A 24,235-nucleotide genomic window follows, 5' to 3' on the forward strand; every position below is an offset into this window, starting at 1 on the left:
CTCTGTTTATGAGAACAACTCAGAATTCTTTCTTCACAGCTCAGTAGGTCTGTACACAATAACAGCTGGATTTTGTCAGCCCGAGGGCCAGCCAGTGTCAATAACATACAACTGGTTATGATCAGCCTGAGCAGCCTGCAAGAAGCTGTTCAGTGTGCCAGACCTGTTTGTTTGGCATGACAGAACACGGAACAACAAAAGCAGAAGTCAGACTCTTTTGCAAGGAGAAAGGAAGGGATACAAAAAAATGCAAGGGACTCTCTGGGTTCTCAGAACGTGCACTGCTTCGGTCTCTTCTGTACACACTTTAAGCTCTATCTTCAAAATCCAGAGGGATTTAACTCCAGTTTTGGCCTGTCCCCTTCAGGTAAGGTACTCACGTTACAGCAGTTGAAGGCCAGCTGGAGGAAGTCAGGGGGACAGTCTCCCACCATGTGCTGGAAGGCATCATAATCTAATCCAAAATTCTGTACAAACAAGAAAAACACCATAGAGAGCAGAGATGTAAGTGAGGGTTCCTACTGGCCTAAAATATGTTTTTAGAGGGTGTCCCTACATAGAATAACCATGAACTCCATCCCTGAGCAGCCACATACAGTGGGTTTTGAGAAAACTTCATGCATGCTCCAAACTGCAGTGTTCCCATTGGGATTTATTTGATACAGGATACCTGTAAGAGAATGAGCTGACATCAAAGCCCATTCTTCTTCCTGGATTCAACTGCAATTCATTGCACTTGAAGTGTTGCCCATGTGGATCTGGAAGCAATATCCTACACTATCAAGTTTCACCACAGTGATTTTCATAGTGTAAATTAACAGCCTGCTGTAAAACCAGAGGCTTCACTATGATGAAAATTCACCAATTAAAGTAGTTAATTTTTCAGTACATGGTACTACTAGGCTGGTGTTACAAATTACCCAGTTCCTTAAATGCACTTCTATAAGGAGATCTGAAGGAAAGAAAAACAAAAGGATCTCTTACATATTGTGGTTCAAGACAAGCATTTTCAGAACTGGAGGTGGAAAGGCAATTTGGAAGACCCCTATGGAGGGCCAAAAGCTGCCTTGCAGATGGGACGCAGCCAAAAGGCAAGTGAAGAAAGAAGTGGCATCTCCTCTGATTAGTCAATTTTAGCTCAGATTAACAATGCTTAGTACAGTGTATGTAAAAATAAGGGTGAGCTTATTTTAGCTCCTGCCCCTTTCACAAGGCAGGGCTACTTAGAGGATGCAGTAGGTCAGAAGTGCTCTGTTCTGAATCCAGCAAGAAATCTGTATGAGCTATCACACTACAAAAGGAAAGTCCTGCAACACCCTCTATGTTCTGAGGGTTAGGGACAGGTCTGGAGCTTCTGAAAGGACTCCTCCTGATGACTGCTGCTGCACAAAGTCTGTGTCAAAACATCTCTGAGGGACCTTCTTACAACAGCATAGAATACAAAGGCCTGTTACAGGCTCTTTTTAGTGTAAGAACTATTCATCCTATCTTTGGCAGCAGTGCCAGAAGACCTAAAGGCCAGCCATTATCATGGCATATTTACCACCTCCCACCAACACGATGAACGTAACCACTTACCTCTGTGCGAGGGAGATAGTCTGGATCTGCCTGTATTCTTGCTATAATCTCACACAGAATTATACCATAGGAGAACACATCCGCCTAGGAGGAAAAAATAAATAGCTACATGGATCAGCTATGAATACACTATTCTTATCTGCTACTGCGTTCCTCCTTACCCCAACTGGTTATCGAGAACAACTAAACCAACACCACAGCCTTACAACCGCGAAGCAATTGCACTATAACTAATATTTTCCATGTGAAGAAACATATGCTTATAGTAAAAACCCCGCTGCAGCGCAAATAGCAATGATGATTTTAAAACTCTTTCAAAAAAAAAAAAAAAAAGCTACTATTAAATCAGCAACATAAAAATCTTTCCTTGCATAAAGAATGGTAAAGTTGCATTTGATGACTTACAGATGGGAGTAATTAAAAACATAGCCAAAATATGACATGCCTATGTATCACTGTGGTTAGAAAGAGGGGTTTAGAATTCACATGCACACAGCTTATCCAGAATATTAATGCTGCTCTTCAGAGAAAATGTAAATTTTTTTCCCCTTTTTCTCACAGTTCAGCACCTCTGGAGAAAAGAATCTCCCAAAGCTTGAGATACCTACTAACATTGTATACCCGCCTCCTTTTCCATTGAAATTTCCATGCTGCTTAGTAATCACTTATCTGAGTATCCCTGGAGCTGCACAGTTCCTCAGATTTCCACCCACCTGAATTTACCAAGTAATAAAATGTGGGAAAGCATACAATAAAGGTCTACAGAACAGAAACTGGCATCCCTCAGCCTTCTGGTACAAGGCAGGCTTATATGCTACCTTTCACACTGCTAGAGACCTGCTTCCTCTTTAGTCTCCCATGCCCTAGGGTCAGTGAAGAACGTGGCACCATATCTGGGTACTTTATTATTAATTTAGGTCAACGGGAACTCTCAAAGCTTTGAAATAGTAATGACCACATTTATCACTGCGGTTGCTACTGCCTTCCTCTACGTTTCAAGTACCAACAATTAAACAGATATTGACTACTAGCTAAAAAAAGGTACAGGATGTGGGCTTTATCATGAAAAGTTGCTCTTGCAGGGCTGAACTACACTGTGTTTTAGAGAACATCTTTGCACATGACAGAGAAAACCCTGTGTAAAGAACAACTTGATAGAAAAATACTATTTCTAGAGCCTAGTGTGATCTGATGCTCCACTAAAAGAAACATTTTCCAGTGCCACCAATAGAAAAAAAAAAGTAAGAAATACCTTTGGAGAACTTTTTTTTTTTTATCCAGGCACATCACCTTTGAGTACTGTTGATTATTATCATTATTTTTAATTAAAGTAATTGTACAAATTTACAGACCTCTTATTTTTTTTTACCAAGAGGTCACTAACCCATTGTCAGGAAAGTAACCACCACCAAGTATCACCAGACATTTCTCGCAAGACCTGGTTAAATCAAGCTGTGTTAGGTAGACAAGTCATTATCACATTTTTGCACATGGGGTGTTTCAGAATGGAAACAGCCTAACAGTGAATTATGCTAAAGGTACTTCTATTTCTGCTTAAGAAACTATTCCATGAATTACAACTATTAGCTGTTCGACTCACACTCTCCCTCAGTCTGAATGACCTACCTAGTATAGGAATGTGACAAATGAAAAAATAACAATAATATTATGGAAATCTTAAGTCTTGTATACAGATACTGAAAAGAAACAAGTGACAACTAAAGTCTATTTACACGTACCAACCTTTTCATTGTAAGGTTCATCTCTGAGAACTTCTGGTGCCATCCAGAAGGGTGACCCCACCACTGGTAACTTTTCACTACGTGTAGACGTAGACATTGGAGGGTGAGCAGCAGGAGGAGAGAAAAGAATAATCATTAATGAATTAGTCTGATTCATGCATTGCTATAAACTTCCTGTAACTGCAAGCATCTGTAGAAACTTCCACCGTAGGGAAGTCTATACAAGTGGGATCCAAAATACACTGCATTTTACTCTAATTTCCTACTGTAGTTACTGGAACATTCAATAGCAAGAGAAGAAGGTGAAAGAGAAAGCAAGCCTAGGTCAATTGCCCAACATACTGTATTTCCAGTACCTAAGTGCCCGAGCTTCCCCCAGCCCCCCAATTGTTTTATCTTCAGGTCACATATTTCAATAGTTTTGTTTTCCAAACTCTTGGCAGAGTGGATTCCTTCATCTATGTTTAAAAAGGCTTGTGGAGATCAGTTTCTGGCTAGATGTCAAATTCTCTATTCATTCAGCAGGACATGCAATTATCCCTACATGTATACCTATAGGCAGCTCCCAAAGTATTCAGTATAGCCTGCTCACATATTTTGTCAAATAAAAAAAGTCAAGATTAACCAAATACATCTTTTAGTAGGGAGAAGTTAAAAGTACATAGAATAGAGCTGATTTTAGAATAGAGCTGATTTGACATCTCTGCAATGTTTCTAATATGGCTGAAGACTACGGTCTTAAAAAAGGCATCAAGCTTGTCCCCCAGCTGTCCTTGAAAGAACACCTACAAAGAAAAGGCCTCTGAAGGCCTCTAAAACCATGGGTTGCTAGCCAGAAAACTGGAAAAAATATAACTGCATTTGAAAATGATGGTAAGGCTAGACCAGACTGAAAGTGTGGCTGCCGCAACACTTTCATTATCTTATTTATTTAGTATCAAGACATTTGATTTAACTATTACTATACTCGGTTTTCAAGACATCTTAAAATTGGGTATTAAAACCACACTGATGTCTTCCTGATTCTGACGGCTTCCTATTGATACAGTTGAAGCTTTCAGAAGAACCTTAAAAGGTAGAGATTCCACAGCAGCGTACAAGATACACATTGACTACGCTTATCAGCAGTTTGGAATTAAATGTTCACTTTGTTAAACTTTCAGATCAATATTTCACCAACATTAAAACAAGCCTTCAGACCTCCCAAGCTATAGGTTTAGGATACACGCAGTTTAAAAACAGTGCATAGCTGGGATCAACTTTTATTGTTTACTCTGCAGTCAGAAGAGCTGGAAGGCTTTTATTTATTTTACACTGAAGCACACACTGGAGAATATTTGACTGCACATTTAACAGTCAGAATACTCTGAAAGACAAGTCAATATACAGATGAGAGGACAATTAAATCCTTGTCCTTGACCTCCCTATCAGAGGGAGGACAAGAGGACTATTGCAAATCATGACAATAGCTTGTGACAGTCACCTCACCTGTGCACTCCTCAAATGAGTTAAGTTCATAGTTGCATCCCATGGAGAGGAAAATGCTGAGCTACTGTTAAACAGTATTAATTTTTATCTCTCTTCTTTATCAACCTGGATCCTAACTAACACAGTAGTTAAATAGAAAAATAATAGAATGCCACTGAATGTTGTTTAGAAAAATGGAAAGGAGCTAGAGTTGTTTGGGATCAGTAGACGACATTTATTATAAAGATCATCCCAAACCAGATTTTTTTTTTTTTTTTTTAAACAACTAAACTCCCTAATACCTGCTTGGAAGATCTACTGAAAAACTTTACTCCCTGGAACTGTTTTTAAAAATAAACTAAACACCACTAAAACAGAATGGATGATAACTATAACACTGGTCATCCAGCCTGCAGTTCTAGATCAAGACCAATTATGCTTGTTGCAAGTTTTGTATCAGAATGCAGTAACGGGCCTGGGGACTCGGCTTAATAGAGCTTGTGACCTGCAAGCACATTGCAACTCTCCCTACATTTTGATTAGTTCACGTACCTGTGATCTGGAATTTTCTCTGCTAAACCGAAGTCTCCCACTATTGCTGAGTATCCGTTCTCATCGTGTTTTATTAAACAATTCTGAGGGGAAAACAAACAGATTGTTATTGTCTGTGCATGAAAACCATATACCATTTGTTTTATTTTAAATCTGGAACAAGATTACAAGATATTGTTTGGAAGACATTTGTCCATGAGAAGCTTTTCTCTGAAAGCAACGACCCTTCTCCTCCACCCTCCCCCCTGCACAATCACATGTCTGTCAAACTTAAGATGCTGCAAACAGTCTTACACTTAGTTAATAATCCACTTAAAAACTTGCTGAGAAAGCAGGCGGTCATAGGCAGCACATACCCAGCTAGGTCCTAGCAAGAATTAAGATGATTTAATTCCCTTACTGTTCACGTATGCAGTACGTGCTGTTTGCTATGACACCTTCAGTTTCCTTTCAGATCCTGAACCTGACCAGAATACAAGGTTATCAGAACAATGGTTGTGTATATTTGTGTATATTTTGCTATATTAGTTACTTAAAAGAAACTTTCTGCTTTACAACAGATTACCATCAGAAAATGCAAGATGTTGCAGAGTCACACGTGCTTTTAAAGTCTCAAAATCAAATTCTTTATTCCACAGTACACCATAAACCTGATTTAAGAGAAAACGATAATAAGAAAAAGCTGTCAATCTTTTCCTTTCATATGCCCCCTCCAGTGTCAGGGGAGAGGGCAATTTAAGGACACACAAATAATTCTGGTCTGGCAGCCTCACATCACATGCAGGGTATTACCAATTTATATTTGTTGCTTTTATTTACAACTCTGACATATGATTTGACCATTCCAGTACTTTTTTTCCCTTCTGAACAGATGAATTAAAAGCTGACTTCCTAAGTTTTTCCGTCCTATAAAAAGTGGGGCAAGACAGAATTTGCTCCCTTACACATGCCCTACTCCACAGCCTTCTGCAGACGGTACAATAGCAGCGACAGGCGGCAAAGCCACTGCTGACTCCTCCATGGTGGTACCCTGCATTAATTAGCTGAACAGCAGGAAACACTTTCTGCCTTTATTGTGCTTGGCTGTACAAAAGCCCCTCACTGACCCCAGAGTATTGGCATGTCTGTACAATGCAGCTACCAAGGAAAGCGAGTCCCTTGTCTAAAAGATCAAGTTCAGGTCACCGCTGTTGACAGATTCAGAGATGGCTGCGGCTCAGGCCACGCAGTGAGTTTTCCTCCTGCCAATTAAAAGGTTAAGGGAGACACACTTGCAATCACGTAAAGAAAAGGCATCCAAGCCTCCCGAGGTGCAAAGTTCTATTTGTTTAGCATGACTCAAGTGTAATAAGTGCAATTACTTTGGGGATTCATAAACGTGGACAAAGTTAAACCAACTGCGCTTGCCCAAAGAGCAGCAAAGCTTCTCAGTTATGGGCTTTGTTATCTCCTATCAAAGAGCACATTCATTCAGCTCGCCTCTGTTTAAACATTTGCTTGCTGTAAGTGGACTTAAAACTGAGAAGGATAAAACTTTTTTTTTTGTAAAAATCTTACTCAAATGATTCAGCCGTTGGGCATTTGGGTGCGTACCACAGAAACAAGTCTGTGAGGACAGCAGAGTTCTCATAGCGTACTGGAATGCTGACCCTGATATTTCAGTGCATAAACCAGTTTATTTTATGACATGGGTTGTTTAGCAATTAAAGATGATTCATAATTTGTCATTAAAAATATGATTCAAAAGAAGTTTACTTTTAAAATCTAGCTTCCCATCTTGCATTAACTGTTTACATTTTGTTCATTTTGAGTAGCAAGAAGGCAGGAGTTCATTTCACCACCTGAGTGCTGTGTATTAGGGTTATTCCTCCAATAAGGCCTGTTTTGCAAAGATTTCAGAGAAATATTTTAATTCAGACTGAGAACTGTTTTCAATATAACCAAAAAGCTGTAGAAACAGTTCTGCTGAGCATGAGACTCATAATAACCTACAGGGCTGCTTTGGTAACAGAGGAAGGCTTAAACACAACACAAACCTGACAGACGATTTTCCTTCTCAGCAGCACACAATCACATCCCATTTGACATCCACACATTACTGACTGAATACAAGCAATCCTATTCCCCCCCGAGCCCCAGGCAGCTCTCAGGTACAGCACGGACCCGTTACACGAGTAGATTATTCCTGGATAAAACATAAATTAAACCAATAGAGCAGGCAATCTAGCTGCCACGTAATGCTACCTGACAGCTCTGAGCTCCTTCCCAGATGAGCCAGGCTCCCCTTCAGCACAGACCTTTTGGGAAATCAAGCAGAACTGACATGGCCATCCCACCCCACCTGCACACTCCTTCCGCTCCAAAGGTTCTGCCAGCGAGGCCAGGACACCCCCCCAAGGCAACGGGGTAAAGCCCAGGGCTACATTTTATAAATGCTCATCAATTGTTCTACTATAGGAGGCTGCACTATGTTAAATGGTGTAAATACGGAAGCTGAACTATTTGCTTTCATTAGTGGAAGTCTGGCTTTTTTCTGCATATGAAAAGTACTGACTGTGAGTTTGAATTCATTAGGGTAAGTGCAGGAATGACTTTTTACCTACAATTAAATCAGCTGTGAGCAGGTGACATGCACCAGACAAAAAAATACCAGGATCACTTTAAGCACTCACTGTCGCAAAATTAAACCAGTTTAATTCAACTGGTGCAAATTTTGATGTAGCTAAGTATCAATTTCTTGGAACCAAAATCAGTAGGACAGCCTTTGTGTAGATACTAGCATGATTAGATGTCACCTTTCAAGCCCATAGTGCTCATTCAGGAGAAAGTTTTGCAGGTGGCGATGCTTCACTGTGCTGAGAGTCTCCAAGTGCTCTAAGGAGGACTGCCAGCACCACCACGCTCCTCCACCAGCCTTCCCATCCTTGTAAAGCTGTCACCCAGCACTGCACCAAATTCATAACACGGACAGTTCAGTCACCAGATTTAGAATGCAATTCATGAAAGGGAGACGTACACAGCCTACAGCAGGTGGTAACTGGTAGTTATGTGCAAACAGAGAGACATTTTTAAGCATTCACATTCTGCTACCAAGATAAATCAGGATCAAAAAAGGGACAGAGCTCCATTAGAGAGCGAAAGGTTGAAAATAACTTGAAAATTTAAGCTAGAGGTGATATTTTAGTAGGAAAAACACAGAGCATAACGCGTTGTTTCTGCTGACAAATTTACACTTCCCAGTTTATACAAAAAAGAAAAAAAGTGCATCAATTCAGTAATTAGTTTAATTGCTGGAATTTGGCACAGAGACACGGGAGTTCAATTTCCTCTCTAGCATAAAGGACAGCTTCAAAATCTGCCAGTGAGACGAAACGTCAAGCAGCTTTACAACACGGGCTTTAAGAAAACTTGTCTGACTTACTAGTGCACTGTTTGTACAAGCTGCAAGGCAATAAAACACGAAGACCTTCTCAAGCTTTCTCCTTGGACCTCTACATAAAGAGGGATATTCTTTCCTTTGGCAGCTCAGACGGTCACAGAGGGCAGTATTTGACTTCAGCTGGGTTCTTGATGTTTTCTCCCCCCCAAAACGGGGACCCCATCGGTCCTTCCTGAGGCAGTCTCTTAATAAAAGCAGGGAGTTCTGTACACGAGGCCTGAAGAGTTAACGGAGCTGTTTATGCAGAGACAGATGTGAAAGCACATAAAGCCCCCTTTGTGTGTTACAGCAGCTTAACATCTGCTTTGCACAGCATAATCCTGCTAAGATGAATGCAATATTCTACTCTCCCTTTTACACAAACAAAACCGAAAATAGACTGAAAAGTTTCAGAGTTAAAAATAAGTTGCTTAGATGAAGAAACCTCATCGTTTTGTTTTATGACACACGAGCTGGACTCCTCAGAGATCTTACTGCACTCTAGAAAGGAGACATACTCCTGATGTACTCCTGATGTGTCATTTGCAATCCTCTGATGACTGTTACTGAATTAAAATACTTAAATGCATCATCTGTGTTTAAAGAGCCATGTCTTAGCAGAAACACCACTGACAACTTAATGTGCAACAGGAAGTTTACTATACTGTACATGTTTTTATAACTAAAACCAGTAAGTTTAAGGGACAGGCTCCATTTTGGTCTCAAAGTACCACTAAAAGTTTAGTGTTAACATTAGAAATAAACTGTAACAGCTTTTTTTTTTTTTAGTGCAAACCCTCCTGTGCTGTGCAAAATATCCAGGCGAGAGCTCAGGCTAGCACAAAGGGGACTTACAGAAGCAGCAGCAAGTAGAAGACTGGTCAGACAAAGGTTCTGTTCATTGCTTGGGGTTTGTTCTGTTTTGAACACTAAAACAGCACTCAAGGTAGGGAGTGAGGGGATGTCACTTCCAAGGCTGAAGGCAGTGAGTTTACCTTATATCATGTAGTCCACGGTGACTGCTTACATGTGTGATTCTTAACTGAGCCTACTCATCTCTCCGTGACAGAAGGGCAAGGCATTACACATTTACTGTGAAGTGAAAGCCTATGTTGGCAGGAATACACACACACACACACACGTGTATATTGGCCTAGAGATCAGAATTCCTCCATAGATTTTATCATCAACAGAGCTTACTTAAAGCTGCTCACCACCTACTATTGATTGTAGGACCTCGCTTTCAATCGCACCCAATTCTGGGAAACCAAAAGGCACACACCTACCACCTGCGGGCTGGGAAGAGCCAATCCATCCACCCCGACCCCCTGACAGACCCAAGCTGGGCTGTTGCTGCCACTCAGGGCAGACCACGCTGATCAGCTACAGGAGCCCGTGCCCAGACCCTGAGGGCAGAGCTGCTCACAACCCCACAACACGGGTGAATGCCAGCTGCCCGGCCAGCCCTCTCCTCCAGCAGGCTCTCCCGCTGTGACAGCGGGGCAGCAGGAAGGGCACAAGTGTGGTGTCAGGCCTGACATCCCCTGGGGGCTGCCACATCGACCATACTGACCTACATCTGCTGCTCGTCACCGTTCTCTCCCTCTGGCTTTCTGCAGTAACAACATCGCTCTGCTACCATCCACGTGGTGCAATGAGGCAGGGAGAGATCATCCTGCCATATACTAATTGTCCAAAACAATTTTCAGTTCTAGATTGACGGAGGATGGTTCTTTTTCCTTCAAGCCTTTATGCATCCAGTACACGTACACATACATTGACACTCCTGCAGAGAAAGTCTCAGTTTATAGTTCAGTCAAGGCAGGGAAGTTTCTAGAAAAATACCTTCCTCTTCATCCCAGCCAACTCAGCATCTGTCCTGTCTAAATCCTTGTCTTCACCCTCATGTGATTAATGAAGTCCTCACATCAATTCCTAAAGCTCACCAAAGAAGCACAGTACAGAACACTACTGAATCTACCCTTATCCAGTCCAGATCACAAGCTGTCCCCCAGGGACTGAACCTCTCAAATCTTCCTTCACCTTGCTCAAACGTTGGCTATTTACTGGTAAGAACGGAAGGCAACTCATCCCATCAGCAGTACAAACCTGGTCAAATACAAAATACATTTCCACTAGTAAAATTCACAAGTACCCTGGTGCTTAAAGTCTGGTGTTTCATCTACTTCACCTCCTAAGAAGAAAACAGGCAAGGGCGTACATCACTTCAATAAATAAAAAATAAAACTGAGGAACTGGAAGACATTACAGTACCACCAGCTACCCGGAATGCAGCTGGTGACAAACTTTTATCCACACACACACACACACATACAACCTTTAGTGCGAAGACCCACCCAAACACAGCATAACCACTTGTAAATTCTTGCTGCTGGTGGTGGCAGTGTTAAATGGGGATTGTCTAATTTATTTATTTATTTTTAAAAATAACCCTTACTACTTTCTGTGGCCACTGATGTGCTTGCTGGTACACTGAAACCATGCACCCCCCCTGCATTTTCTAAACAATGGCTTACACCAATTTAGCAATAGATAACATTGAAGCGTTGTTAGGGCAGCTCCAGAGAACGATACGTAATCATGCAAAGCTCTGAATAAAGGCATTCACGCTCAGGAAATGGATTTTCATAGGACTGGCCACCACAGCATGTGTTTATGGTAAATACTGCAGGCAATCTCCTTAGTTACTTTGGTTCTTCCCAGTAACTCTACTTCCCCACTCTTAAATGCGCTAAAATTCATCATAAACTGAAAAAAAAAGGGGGAACAGTAAGTTATCTTTTCAGTTATTTTTATGCACTTATCTGCACACTCCAAGGTGACCTAAATGGAGCTTTCTGAGCCTATCACAAACTGACATGCCTTCAAGTCTGGGCATTTGTCTTAAGTTTGACGCTCTTGAATTCAGCACCTTTCATTTGAAAAGCCATCCAAAGAAATATTTTATGACTTAAATACTTCTTTCACCTACCCATTGAATATTTTTTCCCTTGGCTAAACACATGTCCTTCATCTGTTTAACGATACATTGAGATAATTTCCCCCCAAAACAGTGGATGGAAGACTAGTAGTCGCTTGGATTTTCAAACACGCTGTACTGAGTTTTTATTTATAAAACAGTTTCTAATCTTAAAAAAAAAAAAATGGCTCCGCTTAGGTTAAGATAATGTTTATTCTGATTGCTTTTGGCTGAAGTGACATTAATAAAACCTTCCTAAGACAGTTTTGGGGTATTTTCATGTTACAAGTCCTGAGTAAGCTTAAATAGGGTCATTAGCAGACAGGACAGCAAAGCACTCATCACAGGCTGCAATGGATGGCAGGATCCAGTGTGAATACTGGGGCAATTTGTTCACAGAGCTCTATGAAACTAGAAGCAGTCAACACTTCTAGCTGAGTTTGAATTAGCTAGCTCCTTCAGCTCAGTAAATCCATACAAGCTGTCATCAAAGCAGTTTAGACCAATCTAAGTCCATTGAAAACTCTGCCACTGAAATGCCATTCGGGGGGGATAGTTAATAAATTCATCAATAGGTGACAGACAATGTCAGCAGTCATAACCAATACAGGTACCTTGCCTGTACACTGAAGCAATGGAGAAGTCTTAGTTTGTGATGCAAGCATGAAAACAAACAGGAGCAAAAAAGCTCAACAGATTACTAGGAACTCATTAAATATTTTTAAGATTAAACTTCAGAAAAATGAAAGCTTCATTTCAACATTAGTGTTTGAGCAACAAATCAGGGCAGTTTGAATTTTCATCGCATGGAATTTAATTTGTATGATATAACGGAGTTACATTGCTGAATTAGGCTATTCAAGAACTGGAATTCCAAACCAGCCCACCAGAGATTCTAGTAGTTCTTTTTCAATTCTTTCCCTTCCCATACAAGATTCCTTCATTCCAGTCTCAGTATAGATTCCTTCTTTTCTAACCAACTTTTTCTCTTTTTCAATCCTTATAAGACCTCCGAAAAAAAATTAGGTAAATTGGTTTGGCCTTACTGAGCATAGAAATGGAAGAAATATAAAACAGTACTGTGAATTAGTAAAGAACAGCCACTCTTCCTGTTGAAGGAAGATTTGTGAAATGTGTTGGGAAAAAAAACAAAAGTAAGATTTTAAAGTGCATCTCCTCAACTTGGGATCTTTGTATGATTGTCCTGTTTCAAATATTCAATTGTTTTGCTAAATTATCCAGGGATTGTAATAGATTACTGAACCATAATTCAGAACAAAACACTCTGCAGCTGGTTTCTGAGAAATCCTAACCTGAACTCATTTAAGGAATGACCTTCCTTCAGGATAATTATTTCTTCAGTTCCCATACAAACTATCAGCATGTTTTGAGAAAGACTTTAAACCTATAAACTGTATTTGAATTTGTTTCTCACAGTGTCTTAGATCACACTTTATATAACAGTGCTTCTCTGCTGGAAGGAGAAGAAAGAACTAAACAATCAGTTATAGTACCTTCATTTAAAAGTTCCCTTCATTTTATAGACGGTACCTTGGATGTAAGGTCTCGATGAAAAATGCCTTTATAGTGAAGATAACTGATTCCCATAGCAATGTCATAAGCCAATTTCACCCTCACTGTCCAGGGCAAATGCTGGTTACTGTCTAATAGCTGCTCCAGGTTACCATAGTTGATGTACTGAAAAGACAAAACAACATTTGTAATTGATTAATTTCAGATATAATCAGGAATGTAAGATTCATATTATACAAGCATCTTCAGCTCAACTATATATGTACACTAAAAACTTTTTCTTTTCCCTTAAGGCTACGCAGGCAGGAAGTTTGCAGACCACGAGAGGCTGAAAACATCTCCCTTCCCCACCTCTACCAATACTTTCATGTTAAAGATGCATGCAACAGCTACCACTGCATCAACTAATAATACTTAAATGCTGGTATTGAAATAGACCCTTCAGAAACACATACAACATAATATTACCCTCTCATTTCAGTGTGAGGAACGTAAATGAAAAAAAGATGAAGAGCTGGCTCTCGGGCAGAACAAAACAAGGAGAGGGCTAAGTATCCAAATGTAGGTCGTGGAGCCTGATCGAGTTCCCAGATATCAATTCCCTAAACTGAAGCAGCACCAAAGAAAAACATCACAATATGTTACTGTAAGTTATGCTTTTTTATTGCTGTATCTACAAGCCCTAATCAGCAACCTGATTCCCACTGCATTCAGTACTACATCAAATGGAAACCCTCAGGAGAAGGAACATGCACTAACTCTACGATAAATGCTGTAAGAGACTGTGAAACAAATCATCAGCCAAACAGTGCTAAGTAATGTAATCCTGGGTTAAGACACAGCGGCTCCACTGCTTCTCAAATAATCATTAAAGCAGCAGTGGACTTGTGCTTCATGTATAGATCCCTTATGCCACAATAACTTCTGTGCTGTGTCTGAGCAGCTTCTGGTTTCGCTCCCTTGTTAGCCACAAAGCAGAGAGACTAGGTCAGGCCAGAAGGGAAAGCTGGCAGCAACGCAGTCAGTTCTCTCAAGAAAATCCAAGTGAAGCAGACAGGATAATTGCCTCCCAAGCCTGGTCCAAGCACAGAGCACTGAGGCTGGCTGCACCAGCTGCGCTCCTCTGTCACAGAGGGTTCTCCAACACTGCCTTACGAGGCTCTGCATGTGCCACCATCATCTTGTTAAAGCTGAAACTGTAAATGCAGCCCGTTATTTCTGAAACTGTGAATTCAGCTGTATTTTGTTGGACTTCTTTGTGTCTCAGATGCAGAAGGCAAACAGGAACCACACTCCGTGCAGCCTGGATGTAGCTGAGCTCCCCACACTACTCTAGGCAGGAAAGGGCACACGGAGGCTCAGCCTCTGCTGGCGTGTGGGTCAAGACACACCTCCCGCACTCCCCTCAGCTACACCCCACATCCCCTGGGAACCAGGCTCACCTGTGAGCTGCACGTCTCACTGGTAACCCAGGACACGACCTCTCTCGTCCTCCTCTCGCAGAAGCTCTGCCGAATCCTTTCCCAGCTCTCGCTGGACAAGCTGGGAAGCACACGCTGAGTGCATGGGGACAGGGGGCAAAAGGCATCCTCTCCCTCAGCATTTTTCTCCTCCTAGATAGGAACCTTTGCCCTGATCACAGTGCTGCGCGTCTACCTTTCGCCCTTGAGCAACCACCCAGGCAAAGGGCAAGTAGAAGACATACTTCCTCGTATTCAAATGTTCATCAGAGGCAGCTGACAGCTCCAGCCTGGGCCAGATTTTCAAGCAGATACCAACTACCTTCTTATATCAAAGGAGGCAATCTCATAAAGGGGCCTGGGTCTAGGAAACGCTTCAATATTTAGCAATTTCAGCTTCTTGCTACCACTTCAAGACCCTGTTTCCTATCTTTTGCATTAGACTAACAGCAGGAGAAAGGGTGCAGGAAAGCTCTTGAATTCTAGAGAACATGGCCAATATTTTGAAATGTCCTGTCCTTAAGTAGCATAAAAAAAAAAAAAAAAAAAAAAAGTTATCAGAACTAATCTTTTTTGTGCTAAAGTAGAGATAATTGCTCAGAAATTTGTGCTCAGTGCATATCATTTTGCAAAAATAAAATGCCTTCTTGGTCCCTCTCTGCAATCAAAGCAAACAAGACTTCATACACTAACGATAACATCAAATGTTTGGCACAGCTTTACCCGGTTTGGGAGAGGGCATTGATTTCACGAATACACTGGAACCAAGAAATCCCAGGCCGGCTCAAGCCAGGGACCCAAAACAACCTGGCCCTCGTGCTGCGAAGTCGTGTGTCAGGAGAGCGGAGCAGATCTGGAACAGGCCACCCAGGGCTATGCAATCACCATCCGTGGAGATTTTCAAGATTCAACTAGACATAGCTGCAGCCAACCTGACCTGGGGCTGGAAATAATGCTGCTTTGAGCTTTTCCAACTTTGATCTTTCTCAGTGCTTTTACTTGAAGCCCTAAGGGAGCCAGATGACCTTACAGTACTCAAGAAAAAACATTGCTCAATATAAATTTTTAAAAATTTATTTTTATATCATAAAATGCTAGTACACTTAAGGAAAAGAATAGAGAATAAGAGATCTCTACATTAATTTCATATAAATCATTGACTTTCCTTTGAAGGGTGCAAATGGTACTTCTCAGGCAGTTATGCTCCAACCAAAACAATATTGACCAACGTGGAACAAAAGCCCTAAAAAACATCTCGCTCAGTAACCCCAGTTCTGAAGTGATGCTTCCTGACCACCTCAGACCATTTCACCTCTCTGGGCAGTAACAGGCCATACATTTAACACTGCCATACTCTAATTCATCCACGAGAGAATCCAAGGGTGAAGGGGATCACTGACCTGGCTTTTTGTTTTGGTTAGGGCTATGTAATACCACAACAAGTGCTCCAGAAGTGCTAATAAATAAAATAAGCACCCCATAAGAGCATTGAAATACATACCGAGAAATGACAACAATAGCTACCTGCTATTTTGACTATTCTCATGCTCTCCTTTTCAATTAAGTAAGCTTCCTGATTCAATCCATTGCTCCCGTATTAGTTAAGTACATCTAATATCTATTCCCCCAGTACTTTTCCAGGCAAATTAGCTTGCAAGGTCATTCACCCGTCTTAACCACAAGGACTGCATTCTAGCACAGGCTGGGTAAAAACAACAGATACACAGGGGATGCAGATGCACAAGCTGCAGAAGTCAGCTCCAAACCTGATTCTAGCACAGACACAACCCAGCAGTTTCTGACAGGAGGCCCTCAGATCTCATTTACTAGAGAGGAGAGCTCCAGTTGGGGCTCTAATTTCTTCTACGATGCATAGCAGGCTAATCAAGCAAACAGCCAATCTACGATTTTCCTACAGGCAGCCCATAAGGCTTGTTGATCTCAGATGGTAGCTGGCCAGCAGGCAACCTTTGCGTGCAGAGTCCTGAATTGTCCCTAAGGCAAGTGCCACCCAGAGGTCAGTGTGCCCCCAGCATCACAGAAGTAACCCAATTCCTCCGATCATTCGGGCTGGTAATGCACACAGCCTGCCTGATGGCTGGTTTTATTCAGAGCCCTTCAACAATGCCTTTTCGGTGTGGACGCAAAATTGCAAAGATTATTTTCTATTTGCCGGTGCAACTGAAAGAAAAATGCTTGTTCTCAATCTCTTAATAGCACAAACAGCTCTGTGTGGTAAGAATATCCTAAAGGATAGCAAGGGCACCTCTCCCTTAGAGAATACTGGATTCTGTTTTGTCCCTGAGACATTTCAGGGCTGGTACTTTCAGACAAAACCCAGTAAGGTTACAGCACACACACCATCTCACAGCATTGTTCTGCTACAACAACGGGCATTGCGTAAGCACACAAGCAATTGGAGGAGAGATCTGATCAGGCTACAAGAATGGAAGCAAAGGACGCTGCGTGTCATAGAGAGACCTCACAGCTAAATGGCACAGTGTTCAGAGCTTCTCAGACTCTGTATTATCAAGTTGCAGTGACACAGCCACCCATTATTCCCACTGCTAGCTTTTTGTCATGCAACAGGAGACCAACAGTCAGGTTATTTGGTTGCCAGAGTCTAAAAGTAACCACTCCAGGTTATTTTTGTATTTACTAGAGCTCTGCACAGCAGATTCAACTGGAGTTTAAAAGACTGTGGCATTTTAGCTCACAAAAACACTCTGTCTTCAAGATTATCCGTGGTATGAGCTATGTGCTTTCATTGCTAGAATGGAAGTTCAGCAAAGCTGTGCTTACATCTCTCCCAAACCTTATGAGAAAAGAGGCCAGTAGCATCTCTGAAGGACAAGTTACCCAGATGCCCAGCCAAGCGTGGGTGCTTCCTAGATCAGACAGCTTTGTAGAGGCTTCAGGTATCATCACTTAATGCAGCAAAAGGCAAAAGCAGTAGTATAACCCTTTCTCACACAACTGTCATTGGAAACATTTTCACCTAGGGATAGGATAATAGGACTGCTTCCTTGCAAACACTTGCAGTCATGTTATCAGACCCAAGTGTGAGAAGGGGAATTAAATTCAAAATGTAATGGTACTTGCACATGGCATTACATGTTTAACTTCAAGAGATTAATATTGAACCTTCAGTTTCCAGCCTTCAAAATAAAGTCTTGAACACACTAATAGGACAACTAGAAGCTTGCAAAGACAAGACATCAGATCCACATGATTCCAGCAGTTGGAGCTCAAAACCAAAGACTCCAAACATCACCAAGTCTGAGGGGGAAGAAGGAAGTGAGCTGAAAAGAGTTTTCAACACTATTTTGAAAACTAATGCTGTTTTAGGTCTAGTGTCAGTCACCAGATACTGCACAGGAAAGCCAGAAAAAGTTGGCCTACTATTTACTCTGCTTTAAATGTCACTGCCTTCTGTTTAAAAAGCAACAAATAACCACAAGACACCCCTCTACGGTGGCCCAAATGTTGACAAAGGCAATGCAGTAAGTGGTTAAGAAAAGTAGGAGTGGAGAATGCATTTAAGATGACAAACCAAACGAGGTTAAGCAAAGAATATGAGTTCTGGGGAACTGAACACTGCAAGACAAATACTGAGACAGAGGACGAATATGGTGGAGAAGCTCAGCAAAGAAAACAGGCAGAGAAGCAGGCATAAAGAGAAACTAGAGCCGTGTGACACCTTCAGCATGGAGGCAAGAGAAGGAGGGAGATGTCAGAGCAAAGGCCAGACTGCATAGTGACTGCGGAGAGTCTCCAAAGGGAGACCAGCAAGCAAAATAACAACAAGCAAACACGTCCTTCTGTCCCAGCTGCCATGATCAGCTACAGGGGGAGGCCAGGAAATTCCCTAATTTCCCCCCCATCTGGTCTCATCAGCTTCAACTGTACGAAACTGGAACCAGAACAGTATCGGTATGTTCAGGACTACCGTATGAGATACAAGTTGGTACACTGAGACTGCTAACCAGATTAAATTTAATTGGTTTTGAAGTCTGTTCACACACCTCTGCTTAGGAAGCGGCCAGTTTAAAGGTCTACAAAACCACCTTGGCCAACCGCCTCTGAGCAGTAACCTTCCGTTTCCACTGAGCGCCTAACACATCGATGGCACCTAACAAAATAAATGTTAAAGCAGAACAAGTTGGATGTTTAATTTGGGCTGTATTCTTGGACAGCAGGTGAACTGATATTGCCTGGGAAAATAACACCATACGGACACAGTCAGAACATGCAGGTGAAGTGAGCACATTGCAGAACAAAGCTCAAAACTTTTTAATGAGAGACCAGAAGGACTCAAGTGGCTAGGCAGAATGGCCTGATTAAAATAATAGAAAAACACAGTTCTTCTTCCAAAGGGCACTTTTCTTTCCCACTCCTCAGTTGCTGAAAACTGAAGGGAAAAAGAGTCTGTAGCCTAAAGTAAATCTCTCTTCTGCTTTCCAACCCATGCGTATTTTGACTAGAGAACTAAATTGCTTTTTCTTTAAACGCGTTAACTGTTACAGCATAAAAATACGCTTGCTTTAAGAGGTGTCAGCTATTCTTCAGAGAGAGGGCAAGCTTCTTCATGCAGTTGCCACCACACGGTTACCACCAGAGCTTGGGCCCAGAAGCCACGAAGCGCAGCAGGCCTCACCCCACGTCCCGGGCTGTGTCAGGTGCTGCAGCGACGGATCCACTGTCGCCTCCTTCCGAAAAGGCTTGTACAGGCACAGCTCGTTTTATAGGGCAACCAAGAATTAACACGCACCACTCGGGAAGGAGCGTTCACAAAACCCATCTGTGGCATTCCGAACGTTTAAGTGCTGGCAGGAAAACAAACATGGCAAGCTCTGTCCTCCTTTATTCTCTGCTCTGTCCAGCAGCTCTTATGGTCAGCAAGCACAATTTATCCCTTTCTGTCACTCCTTTCAATCAAAGCTGAACACTTGTTTGCTTGTCTGCTTCTAGAAACAGATTGCTGTGAGACTTCAACTGCAGGCACATCGCAGCAAGGCACTACTCAACCCATACTAACAAAGTCAGGTTTATGGGCATTCGCTTACTCATACCCAGGTTTGAAACACTTCAGGAACTAAATTTATTTTGTTGGAACCGGAAAACACTCCCACTATATCTATGCAAACTGACCTTGATAACCACTTTTTCCTGCAATTATATTAGTGGGAAAAACAGAAAGCAGAGAAGGCCTAACGCAGAACGGCACATTTGTCAGCTGAAGTCACACCACTCGGATCCTAAGCACAGGCTGGTTTCAATGCAAATGACAATCTGTGATACGGCGAGCTAGCAACAGCATAAATTATCACACAGGCACAGAAGAGAAAGTACCTTGCTGCTGACACCGGCAAGAGAAACGGCATCTCGACAGTAACACTTGTGTTCAAGAGCAGAAAGCTCGCCCCATATCAAACACACTATGCACTTGGTTCTGCCTGGAAACATGTTGTAGCCCTTGACAAGAAGCCTCTTACTTAAATAAGATTTTTCTCACCTTCCCCACAAAGATACGAGAAGCATCAGCCCATGGAATATATGCCTGCAAAATTCCAGATAAATAACCTGTTTGCTTTATGTAAGTCTGTAAAAATAGCTCCAAGGAGCTACTGACTCCAAGTTACTGTACACAACAACCCCTCACGGTGCAAACTTTGTTTGAATTCTGCCCAAAAATACTGTTTTTGAGCTGTTTCAGAGTGCTTTTCCCAGCCTCAACACTCCAGCTGTGCCACAATGAGCGCCCTCCAATGTCAACAGACACTTCATTGGGAATTACAAAATGCATCAGGATCCCCTATAAACAGTGCTGTGCAAAGGCAAACCTTAAAAACTTTCTCATACAACCCTATTTTGAGTGGTCCCAATCACTGACAAGTGAAGTGCAATGAAGGAAGTGAAATTACAACACACTTGTTAATTCAAGAGTATGCTTCCTGGGGTCCAGGGTGAGAGAGGAAGGAAAGGAAGAGAAAGCACTAGAAACTGAACTTACTAAAAATATATACAAGGGAAAAAAATCCCAGGCAAAATGTTAAAGAGCCAGCATCACAATATTTAATTGAACTTCATGTCTTTATATGCACACGTAACAGGAAAATCTAGTCCTCAAGACAATATTCAGTTCTCCTCCCCCATAATAAGAGTGAGAATATGCAAGCTTTATGAATTAACCTAAACATATTTCCAAGATACCAGAAAGTAACAATACAGGAATGGCAGGAGTTACAGTTAAAGAATGTTTTTTTTTTATTATTATTATTTTTTTGCTAGAGACAATGGTAAATGGACCAGTAGGTTTAAAATTAGTGTTAAAACACCAATACAAAAAAAAAAACCACACAACACCCCCCACACACAACTACAGGGAAGGGAAGAGAGAAAGGGAAAGAGACAATGCAGCTTGGTGTCTCCAGTTTAATATTTATCTGCCTCTTATATTACTTTCTCCTATCCCTGAAACATTCTAAGAAGGAGGAAGAGGTTACCACCAGCAGGATATTTAGCAAGCCTTCCTCAGAACACAGAATATTTGGAGGCATCTATCTCAAAATAATAAATAAAAAAAGGTTCATAACACACTGTTACAGGCTCAGAAGTGACAAAACAAGTCAATCATCTTCCTGGGAGTGTAAAAAAAACAACTTGAAGCCTGCGTTGCTGAAAGCGAGAGTTTAACCATGAGCTCTTAACCCCATACACAGGCTTTTAAGAAAATGACTGGAATTCCAAAGCTTGCACGTTCGCAAGTTCTCACTGAAACAACCGGTTGCTCATCACTTCTGATCTAGCCACCTGCACGCATAAATACAGACTGGGTACCTAAAGTTAGACTTGTATTTCCAAAGTCTTGGCTTCTGTCTTTAAATAAGGATTTCTTTAGGGTTTCTGATTATAGTACTTGTACTTCTGAACTTCTGAGACCCACCCTTCTGTCCTTGGTTAGCCAGAACTGCAAAAAGGACTGGCATTCTCTGGAGAGCTGTCCCCAGGGTGCTTAGCTTACCTGGCCACCAGCAACCCAAGCAGGTTTTTCCTTTAAACCATCTGCCTGCAAGCACTTCGTGAGGCAGAGCTTGTAAGGCCAGCTTGTGTCCTCCAGAAGCCAATGTTTTTATCAGCTTTATTTTCTGCAGCCGAGATTTTTAGAATCAATTCCGTCCTTCTGTAAAGCAAGGACCCACTTGAACGTCTGCTGCTTACTATTCTAATTCTGCACGTCTATATGGTAAGAAATGAATCCTTAAAAGATGCATCTTGGGGAACTGGTCTAACCACAGCTGCAGGAAAACACACAAATTAATTAACTAAAGCTTCCTCCAGCCAAAAATTAATGAACTAAATCTTCCTCCTGTTCTCAGGAGCAGTACTGCAACCAGGTACAGCTGCATTTAGCTTCCAGTCAAACTGCAGCTGCACCACAGCAGACTGCAGTCCATAGGACTACCTTGGGATAAGCAACCCAAAAATTAAGGTGAAAATCCTCTGTTGGTTAGTATTTTTCTGGAAACTCTAGGTCTTTGATCACTGAAAGCCAACCATCTTGTCTGGCTGCATTCATGAAAAAAGTAAATAGCTATTGGATGCAGGGGAAAAAAAAAAAAAAAAAAAGGAAACACCACCAAACTTAAATAAAGTCCTTTACATGTATTTCAAGAACCTGACTTATGACATTTAAACACTCAAAATTGCCAAACTACAGATCAAACAGACGTAGCTGAAACTCCTGCGGAGGCCTGTTACAATTCTGCTGGAGAAAGAATGAAAGGGTCAGGCACACCACGCATGCCACAACATCAGGGTACACGAGTATGAAGTGGAGATGGAATTTAAGGCAGAACACTACATTTCCTGCCTCCTATCATTGAAAGCCAGGCCCCCTCGTGTGATTTTAAATGGACTTTATTGGTATGTGCAGAACATCAAGCTGTGTTTGGGGCTGAACTCTTTTTTTCCTTCTAACTAATTCACAAAAATATTCGGTTCCCAAGGAAAATAATATAAACAAAGTAAAGAATATGTACTTTGTCTTCTGTGAAATAACTTCGCAGTCTCAGAGGGTTTTTTGTGTTACAAAATAATTCATGGACTCAAAGTTAGTGCATAAGGTTTAAGCAGTGTGATATTTTCCAAATACCAGCTCAATCCTCCCTGGCCTACAAATTTTAACATCTTACTTTGAGCAGTCTAGTAATTAATTTACTTATTTCATATACCATGTTCAGATTTAATTTTGCACCCACTGGCACATGCAGAGGAGCTGGGATTGCTTTTAACTTTTATCAGTAGAATTTTTTCTTCTTCTTTTTCATGCAACCTTTCCAAAAATATAGTTGAGGCAGACACCCGTCCCCCCCAACAGCATCATTGGTCAATCTACCATCCTCCAGTTAATACTGCATAAGGTTATGGTTGCTTATAGAGCTACCCATACTTCTTGACGAGGATCAATGGCACAGGAATGGGTCTCTTCAATTCTGCAAGCTGGAAAGTGTCAGATACATTAAGCCTTTCACATGTGAATCTCTCAAGTTGAAGAGAGACACGCTGTACTCCTCTTAACAGGATGAATCCATGGGAGAAAGGAGCCAGCTTTGAACATGAAACAATATGATGCCTTGCACAGCACAGGGAAAGTATGAGGTAGAGCTGGTCAACAAGCATCAATCCACATTGGCTGAATGCACTCTCAGAAACTTTTTGTAAATTAAACTGAGAGCCTAAGTAAACTGTTACGGCAAAACTGAAACTGACAGTCTACATACATGTACCATGACGACTGAAAAACTAAGACCGAATATAGCTCATGTGTTGATAAGTGTTTTTAAAATTCTGTTGTGAGCAATCAAAAGAGATGAAGGGAGCTGCGCCTGCACTACAGTAAGTTTATAAAGAAACCTTCATCTGAAAAGGATTAAAGATATACTAGAAATTGTTTTGCAAGCTGTATAGGAACAAGCAAAAGCACAAGGTCTACACTGTCCTGAACAAAGTTATTGAAATAACAGATTTTATTTACATACATACAAGTACCTAACAGTCAGATTTAGATTTTTTTAATTTTTGGTCACAGTAACTTAAGGAAAAGTTAACAATGATACTTTGATAGAAGAAATCTGAAGCACATCCAAAGGCTTCGGACTTCAAAAATGTAGGGTCTTTAAAGTTTCAAAAAGATATTGCTAGAGACTTGGTTTGCCATGCTATAAACATTCATCTCAGAACATAAACAGCAACTTCCTAACTTTTTGGGTCTAAGAGAGGTCCCCGTTACCTATGTCTGTTTCCTTTCAGCAAGGCAGCTGCTGAATGACAAAAGTGATGCCTTCAGTTCTTCCTAACTTATTACCGGTGTCCACACACAAAGAAGTAGGAAGCACAGTCAGTGGACCCGTCTTTCTGTACACATTGTGTTTCTGGGGGCTTTTTTAACTGAGGAAGATTGAGCCCATATTCACAGGCCATACATACTGGTTATACAGGCCAT

The 24,235-nt window shown here is 41.5% G+C and overlaps 1 protein-coding gene across 3 annotated transcripts in view; it reads right to left on the reverse strand.

Annotated features, from left to right (window-relative positions):
* TESK2 (testis associated actin remodelling kinase 2) overlaps nt 1-24,235 on the reverse strand; it is a 75,841-nt gene that overhangs the window by 10,166 nt on the left and 41,440 nt on the right. For 2 of the 3 annotated variants that reach the window (XM_084527980.1, XM_084527982.1), the window contains 5 exons: nt 13,289-13,435; nt 5,340-5,422; nt 3,322-3,397; nt 1,579-1,662; nt 381-467 (listed from right to left, as the gene is read on the reverse strand). In XM_084527980.1, the coding sequence (XP_084384106.1) occupies nt 381-467; nt 1,579-1,662; nt 3,322-3,397; nt 5,340-5,422; nt 13,289-13,435 (477 nt within the window). The remainder of the gene's footprint in view (nt 1-380; nt 468-1,578; nt 1,663-3,321; nt 3,398-5,339; nt 5,423-13,288; nt 13,436-24,235) is intronic. The other variant, XM_084527981.1, reaches the window with a different exon arrangement.

The sequence above is a fragment of the Aythya ferina genome (genome assembly GCF_964211825.1).
Source record: "Aythya ferina genome assembly, chromosome: 8".
Lineage (NCBI taxonomy): Eukaryota > Metazoa > Chordata > Aves > Anseriformes > Anatidae > Aythya > Aythya ferina.